Source organism: Lygodium microphyllum, chromosome 11 (genome assembly GCF_053477565.2).
Source record: "Lygodium microphyllum isolate KBCC chromosome 11, Lygodium_microphyllum_v1.1.10, whole genome shotgun sequence".
NCBI lineage: Eukaryota > Viridiplantae > Streptophyta > Polypodiopsida > Schizaeales > Lygodiaceae > Lygodium > Lygodium microphyllum.
The window spans coordinates 58,645,501-58,654,024 of NC_141145.1; the positions used below are offsets into that span (position 1 = coordinate 58,645,501).

Consider the following 8,524-nt stretch of genomic DNA (forward strand, 5'->3'; position numbering starts at 1 on the left):
AAGAACAAAAGAACTCTACTTTTTGCACAAAAACCAATGAAGAAAGCTTGCACGACATGAACAAGAGACCAATTGGGTGCAATCTCCCCCCATGCCTTGTGTGAGCACTCCACAAAGCATGTATTTAATATATTATTCATCTTCAAGCTCAAGAAATAGCCTGATTTACAAAATAGCACGCTTTAGCTTTTGTGTTTGCTTTTGTGTCACTAAAGAAGTAAAGCTATTGGATGCCCAAGAAGTCAAGCGGTACCCAAATACAATGTCCAAACAAATATTTAAATTGTGCGCCCATGCACATACAAAAATAATAAATAAATATTAAGCGCTTTAATAAATAAACACAACAAAATATAGGCGCCATGCCTAAGATATGTGCCCATAAAAAATTGACGATAATTTGAATACACGCTATCCTCGAATGCTTCCCAATGCCACCTTAGCTCGCTCTACACATCAACTGAAGCATTCACAATTGTTAGAAAAATAATACAATTAAACCGACAAAAGTGAATACCTAGTAGTCTTCAGCTACAAAAATAAATTGGTTAAAAATCAATCCTAATCTTAAATTATTACGAGTGCGCACTCTAAACTCATAAATATTTATTAATTTAAATATGTATTTTGCGGAATCACCCGCTATGGAATCACCCATGTACACATAAAATTAACAAAACGCCCGAAAAGGATAGGCGTCCCCATCGACTTTTCGCACAAAGAATCTACCTTGTGTATGGGCCTCGGTAATAATAAAATTTTACAGAATCCATCGCAAAACCCCACGGAATCCACCGTGGAATATGCCTCCTGGCATCATCTCTCCCCACTTTTCTTCTCTATTTCTCTCCCACTTTTCTTCTCCCTCCCCTTTTCCTTTTTTTTTTCCTCTCTCTATAATTCTCTTTCTCTATGTTTTCCCTCTCTCTCTCCCTCTCTCTCCCCTTCTTTCTTTTTTGCTCTCTTTGTATCTTTCTCTTCGTTTCTCTCTCTCTCTCTTCTTATTTTTCTTTTACTCTCTTTCTCTTCCAAGTTTTTTTTCTCGCTCTCTTTTCTATCTATAATCTCTCTCTCTCTCTATTTTTCTCTTTCCTCTCTTTTCCTTTCTCTCCCCCCTATTTTCTCTCTCTTTCAAATTATACATTTTCTCCCTGTCTCTCTCTAAGTTAAAAACTATATAAAAATATTTAATTTTAAAAAACTATTTTCTTTTCTCTTTCCCTTCCTCCCTCCCTCCCTCCCGCCCTTTGTCTTTTTCTTTTTATTCTTTTTCTGTTTTTTATACTTCTTTTTGTTTTTCTATCTCCCTCTCAAAGTGTGTGAAACTATGTCAAAAAAACTTTAATTAAAAAGTTTAATCTAATTGAGAGAGAGAGAGAGAGAGAGAGAGAGAGAGAGAGAGAGAGAGAGAGAGAGAGAACCTAGGCCCTACACATGAGAGAGAGAGAAGGGAGGGGATAGGAAGAAAAGGGTTTAATTTAAAAAAGACTATTCTCTTTCCTCTTTCCCCCCTCTCCGGCTTTTTCTCATTTTTCTTCTTCTTTTGTCCTCCTCCTCCTCCTCCTCCTCCTTCTCTCTCTCTCTTTCTCTCTCATTTTTTAAATTAAAAAAAGCTTTAAAAAGTTTAAATTAAAAAGTTTAACCAGAGAGAGAGAGAGAGAGAGAGAGAGAGAGAACCTAGGCCCTACATATGAGAGAGAGAGAGAAGGGGGAGGGGGGAGGAATTCAATTAAAAAGGGGAGGGGGAAAAGAAAGAGAGAGATTATATATGAGAGAGAGAGAAGGGGGCTTTAATTTAAAAGAGAGAGAGAGAGAGAGAGAGAGAGAGAGAGTTTTAATTTAAAAGGGGAGGGGGAAGAGAAAAAGAGAGATTACACGAGAGAGAAAGGGAAGGGGAGAGGGTTTTAATTAAAAAAGAGAGGTTTGGAAAAAGGTAGTAGGTTCGAGAAGCCATTTGGAAGTTCGGGGTTTTTCAAATCTACAACCAAAATAATATATAGATATATGGATCTAAATACCTAGACCTTGTTTCAAGTTACCTCCAAGAGGTTGAAAAGAAAGAGGGAAGGCATAGTGAGCTTATAAAAATAGTTGGAAGAGCTCTTAGCAAAAGCTGAGGTGTCGGCGGTGATCTTGAAAATACTTTTACTCAAAAAAGTAAAAAAGAGAGGCTGAATTAAATATCTTAAAATCCTTTGTTGTTCAAAATCCACCTATCCTCCCCCTCTCTCTCACCAAAAGTCTCTTATTAATATATAGTATGTATATGGATATCTGCCACTATGATGTAAATACTTTTACTCCCAAGTAAGAAAGGGAGAGGCTGAATTAAATAGTCTGAAATCCCTTGTTACTCAAAACATCTAGCCTGAGTACCTTTTCTGTTGGTGCTGATCTTTGTCAATACTTATCTTTCAAAGAACTTGATGATTAAACTTTGCTTCTACTACCTGGAAAATCCAACATTCCAAGGGTATACATCGCTTTGCGATTAAGGTATAAAATCTAAAGAATTCAAAGAGAGATTTTTGCTAACGAGCTATGCTAATCTCTCTCTCTCTCTCTCCGTTTGCATGCTAATGTGTGTGTGTGTGTGTGTGTTCCTGAAAGTTCCCGCTTGCAGGATCCTTTGCACTTGAATTATATTATGTGTGGCTCAAGGGGCCTTAATCCAGCATTGAGTTCCACCACCTGTAGGGTTATTCTCCTCCTCGGTGCAGTCTCTTCTCTGCTCTGCTCGCACAGTGAATCCAATCTATTCTGCTTTCCCATCACCTACATGCATGCACTTTGCTTGTCAGCTCACTCAAACATGGTACGTTCCATTCTTCCTTTTTCTGCTGCCCACAGGTCAACTCCACCATATCAGCCTGCCTCCAGAGCACTTGGCTTGCTACTTCTTAGTCACGGTCATCTCCTCCCTCCCCTGCCTCCTCACAATTGACATCCATACCCCTCCACCCAGCAACATGCACTAAAGAACACCTGATCAACCCCCGCGGAAAATTCAGAAATGCCAACCCAATTCACGTTTCCTTCGCGTTCCCTCTTGATTTTGCATTCTCCATTTCTTCTTAGCTGTCTGGTCTCTCTCAACCATGGCGCTTCTGCTTATTCTACTGTGAAGATAGGAGCCTTGCTGGATTTCAACAGCAGCATCGGCCAAGCAGCTAAGGCGGCCATCCAGTTGGCTGTGGACGATGTGAACAAGGCGCATGATGTTCTGAATGGGACTCAACTAGAGCTCAAGTCTTTCGATTCCGGGAGCGACCCTGTTCTCGGAGCCGCCGCAGGTAGAGCCTCTGAATGCCCCAATGTGTGCACAATGCAATTCAAGTAAGATTTTGGGTCTGATGCAACATGCATGTTTGGTTCTGCATCTGTGACCATGAAGTAGGGGCCGCAGCAAGTAGCCTCTGATCAATGTCAATGCCGACCGTGTGATTAAGTAATGCTACGCGCAAGTTCGGTTGTGCATCTGTCCAATTTATATTGTACCTGCTTGATTGTTTCTTCACAAAATGCAGCTGTGGAGCTTCTGAAGGAAGAGGTGGTGGCTATTGTTGGTCCCCAAACCTCGAGTCTGGCTCAATTTGTTTCACATCTTGGACGGCATGCACAAGTGCCCATGGTCTCCTTTGGAGCAACAGATCCTAATCTCTCAGAATGGCAATACCCGTATCTCATCCGCACCGCTCCCAGTGATGCAATTCAGATGGAAGCTGTCGCAGCCTTCGTTGCCAACTATGGATGGAAAGAAGTGGTGGTTTTGTATATGGATGATGATTATGGAGCTAATGGAGCTTCGGTCCTAAGTAACTCCTTGCAGAAAAGAGGAAGCAAGTTGGTACAGAAGGTGGCATTGGTTCCAGGGATTGACACTAGTGATATCGAGGCAAAGTTGTCGAGTTTGGCCGATATGCAAGCACGGGTTTTTGTGCTGCATCTTCATCACGACTTGGGCTTTCAAGTCCTACAGCAAGTAATGGTTCTGCAAATGCTGGGACCTGACTATGTGTGGATTGCTACAGACCTTATCACCACAGGGTTAGAAAGTCCGAACCTTCCCCCTGAAGTAGTGAAATCAACTCAAGGTATAGTTTGTACAACTAGATATGTGCCCCCTTCTTCTAAACAACAAACACTGATTGAGGAATTGGGGGAGAGATTTCCCAGTCAGTTTCGAAGCATTGATCCAAGCAAAATCAGTCCCTATTTCTTTTCTGCTTATGATGCTGTTTGGGCCGTTGCATATGCCATTTCTAGTTACTTAAAGCAACAAAGGGCTTTCAGTTTCAGAAAGCCCCCTGCACTGTCCAGTGCTTCAGGGGCCCCTTCTGAGCTGGCACACATTAGTATATTTGAAGGAGGTCCTACCATTCGAGACATAATCTTGCAAGAAAAGTTTCTGGGTGCATCAGGTGCAATACAGTTTGATTTTACAGGAGATATTGATAATGTGACATTTGTATACATGAACATGGTGGGGACAAGTCCTCATAAAGTAGGGTATTGGGCAAGCCAAATTGGTGTGTCTTTGTCCCCAAACTTTCAGACCACTCCGGCAGCTAATTCTACTAAACTGCCCATAGTATGGCCTGGTAAAACCACTGAAGCACCAAAAGGTTGGGTGCTTCCCAGACATGGGAGTCCCCTTAGAATTGCTGTTCCGAGGAAGGCAGGATACACTGAGCTTGTTAGTCTAACTGTTGATCCCAATAATGTCTCTGTCTTTAGTGGATTTTGCATACAGGTTTTTGAGGCCACCCTCAAGTACCTTCCATATGCTGTCCCTTACCAATTTATCCCATTAGGAAATGGGGCTTCAACACCACAATATGATGAACTTATCTTGAGAATGGCCAATAAGGTAAATGCAAACAAGGCTCATGAGTTCATTTTGGAGGGGGTTCTTACATTTTAACAAACTTGCTTATGACCAGGTTAGGATATAATGCTGTGTTAGGAAGAAATCATGAAAGGAATAATGTTGAAGCAAATTCTGGAATACGACATTCAGAATAGTAGGATTAGTTATTTGCATCCACTGAGGCATCCAATCAGATATCTAGCTTGATTATATATCATGGCACCAAACTCTTTAATAAAAAACTCCTGTCCAAACTGGTGAAACCTTGTAGACAGCTAACTATATCAGATGATGCAGTATGCAGAAGTGAAAAAAGTATGCAAAAAGTTTTGATACCACATTGAATGTCTAGAACATGTGAATGGAATGCAGGAATATGATGGTGTCGTAGGAGATGTGACGGTACTCGCAGACCGGTTGAAAATCATAGATTTCACACAGCCATACATTGAATCTGGGCTGGTGATACTGGTAGCCCTCAAACATAAGAGAGAAAGTAACCCCTTGGGCTTTCTTCGCCCATTCACAACCACCTTGTGGTGCACAGTGCTCGGATTCTTCCTGTTCACTGGTTTGGTTATCTGGATACTGGAACACAGAGTAAATGAGGATTTTCGAGGTCCTCCGCGGAAACAAGTTCAAGTGGTGCTATTGTATGTACTTGCATTTTGGACATTCCTTTTGACCTTATGGCATGGTTCTTATGGACTGATTGAATGTTTTTGTGCTTGTTTGCAGTTTCATTTTCTCAACTTTGTTTTTTGCTCACAGTAAGCTCTTCCAAACCTTTCTTCTTCTTCTTCGTCTACTTCTTCTGTGTTTCAGACCAACGTGCAAGTAATTGTGTTCTCTATTGTTGACACAGAGAAGGATACTCAAAGCTTTCTGGGACGGGTTGTATTAGTTATGTGGCTCTTTGTGATTCTGATAATCAATACAAGCTACACAGCCAATCTTGCCTCTATGTTAACAGTCCAGCAGCTCAATCCTGGCATTAGTGGCCTCGATAGCTTGCTGCAGGAAAATGTACCTATTGGCTATCAGACAGGATCATTTGTCCGATCCTATCTAACAAATTTGGGGGTTAGCCCATCAAGATTGAAGGATCTCAGCTCCCGGGAAATGTATAAAAGAGCACTGGCCAATGGACCCAAAAGAGGGGGTGTCGCAGCTATTGTGGATGAGCTTCCCTATGTGCAGTTGTTTCAAAGTCCACATTGCAACAACTATACAATTGTGGGGCAAGAATTTACAAAAAGCGGATGGGGATTTGTAAGTTTCAATCCTTCTTGATTGATGCATACAGACTCAAGTTAGTTAGTGATTGCTCTATCGAGCTTGCCATAATTCTTAGGTCACTTTCAATGCTTGTGTTGAATGTTGACCCAATCACATCCGACATCATCGAATTCTGCATGTGGGATGCTTTTTGGCTTCTATCAGACAACTGCTCACAAGCTGTACTTATTCAAGCTTCCCATAGTGGATGCATGAAGGTTCTACTTCATGGCACCAGTATGCTTCTGGCATATAAGCTAGAGTGAAGTGGATTGTTATGGAGACACTAGTTCTTTCCTAACCAGTAGGCAATGGCCTTCTGCAGTTTTCTCATTGGTGATTGCATCCTCGTTACATTCTCAGCATGTTTGCAATCTCTAAGTGAGTGAGCATTGAATCTATTCTTGCATAATGGAGGATTGGTTTTGAAATCAGCCGCATATGCTGTGCACATATGTTTGTTTGATTCTGCATTTATCTAATTATCTTAATATTTGGAGTTGATATCTGAAGTTTTGATTGATGGAGAAGTAGGATACAGAACTGCTCTTGTAACTCTACTAAGCATTTGATTGCTGGTGTTTAGTAGGCATTTCCTCGGGGCTCCGATATAACGGCAGACTTGTCAGAAGCCATACTGCAGATGTCCCAGAATGGGGAGCTCGCTCTTCTCCGGGAATATTGGTTCAAGGAGCGTGAGTGTGAGCAGGAGGCACTCAAAAGTCAGGTGCAGTCTGGCCAGCTATATTTTAAGAGCTTCTGGGGTCTTTTCCTTGTTTCAGGTGTGGCCTCAGTGGTATGCGTAGCTATATACTTAGCAAGGCTGCTGAAAATGTATAGACAGCACCAGCAGCAGGAAGGTCTTCCCACCAATGGTGTCATAGGGTGCTTAATGGCTCTTAAGCAGTTCCTCAAGTTTGCAGACAAAAGAGCTAAGCCCAAAAGAGAGCCAAAGGCTGACACCTTCAAAGACCATCAATGTCCCCCCAATTGCCTTGGCGCCACCCCTACCTCCACTTCAGCCTCCACCTCCACCTCAATCTTAGCAGTGAAGGAACGAGAGCCAAAGATTGAGCAATGATTTGCACCCTACACAAAATAGGTGGAAATGAGAAGTAATTAGTTACAATATGTTAAGTCAAAGAAAGAAGACTTATAAAAAGGATTGATATGGCAAGGAATGTAATTAAGAAGCACAAGAGAAGTTTTTATATGTGAGAGCATTAAGTCAATGAGACTTGTACATATAAGAGTAGTGAAAGAAAATAGAAATGGTTGGTTTACTCTTATGAAATGCTTAAGGTCAAGGCACATACAAGTAATAACTAGATTGTTCTAAAGTTCTTACAATGAAAATGAGGGCCATGGTTATCTTAGCAATCAAAAAGCTTAATAGAGACATGGGCACTCATCAAGATAAATATTGAAGGTTAGTCATCAGTGAGCTCAAAGCTATTCAAATAAAAGACTACTAGTGAGAATGCCAGGCTATTTCACAGCAGTTTTGTTAATGGTATTTTGAGAAGGCTGCAGAAAGTGCAAGTGTTGGATACTATTTTTTGGTGGATTACTATTTTGTGGAGTTTCATTGTATTACTTTGGGCACTTGTGTATTACTTTTTACTCATGGACATCATCAGACTATCATGGTTGTATTATTTTGTGAGAGTTGGGCTCACTCCCGTGCACATTGTATTTATCACCCGTAGTTGTATTTGTCGCACTCGCATGTGTTGCGTGGGTTACGCACATGTTATTGTGATTAGAATAGTGTAGGCTTGGTCTATTTAGGCTAAGGTTCAAGCATGTTTCAAGGATTGACCGGCCTAAAGCCCACTATGTGGGTAGGATGCCCAAAGAGGGTGCAAACCCTAATTCACAGTTGTGGAAACCCTAAACGCAAAAGGGGCGCAAACCTTAACCCTAACCCTAATTCTATATATAAGGGTGGGAGGTCTCAGTTGTATTCACCCCCTTTGGCACATTCATGCTGCGGAAGCTCTGTTAGTGCAACCATTCAATCTTTCTATTCTATCATCTTGCTTTCATTGTGTTGAGAGTGACTGAGAGGGAGAGAGTGAGAGGTGTGTTGAGTGAGGGATTGAGGGAAGGTGAAGCTCTTCGTCGTCTTCTTGTTTTTCTCGTCGTCTCTACTAGCTCTTCGACTCGTTGGTGTGCTTGGTGGTGGATGTGAAGGAGCGACGGCATCGGATCGTGTTGATCGTGATCGTGGAACTATCTTCGAGCCTTTGAAAGGTAAGTTAGGTGAGTTCACTCCAACTCGAGCTAGTCTTGTGTTCTTGCTTCCTTGGGTTGGGGAGGAGAATGCTTGGTTAGTTAGAGCGGAGCGTGAGAGACAAGGTGAGAGATTGTCGC

General features: G+C 41.7%; 1 protein-coding gene across 1 annotated transcript; it reads left to right on the forward strand.

The window, feature by feature from the left end:
• The first annotated feature begins 2,580 nt into the window (after window positions 1-2,580).
• LOC148028856 (glutamate receptor 3.1-like) lies at window positions 2,581-7,511 on the forward strand. The gene is made up of 7 exons (XM_087687618.1): window positions 2,581-2,815; window positions 3,128-3,293; window positions 3,528-4,870; window positions 5,243-5,523; window positions 5,609-5,640; window positions 5,736-6,142; window positions 6,738-7,511. The coding sequence occupies exons 1-7, from the start codon at window positions 2,648-2,650 to the stop codon at window positions 7,227-7,229; spliced, it is 2,889 nt and encodes a 962-aa protein (XP_087543744.1). The 5' UTR covers window positions 2,581-2,647; the 3' UTR covers window positions 7,230-7,511.
• Window positions 7,512-8,524: the final 1,013 nt, after the last annotated feature.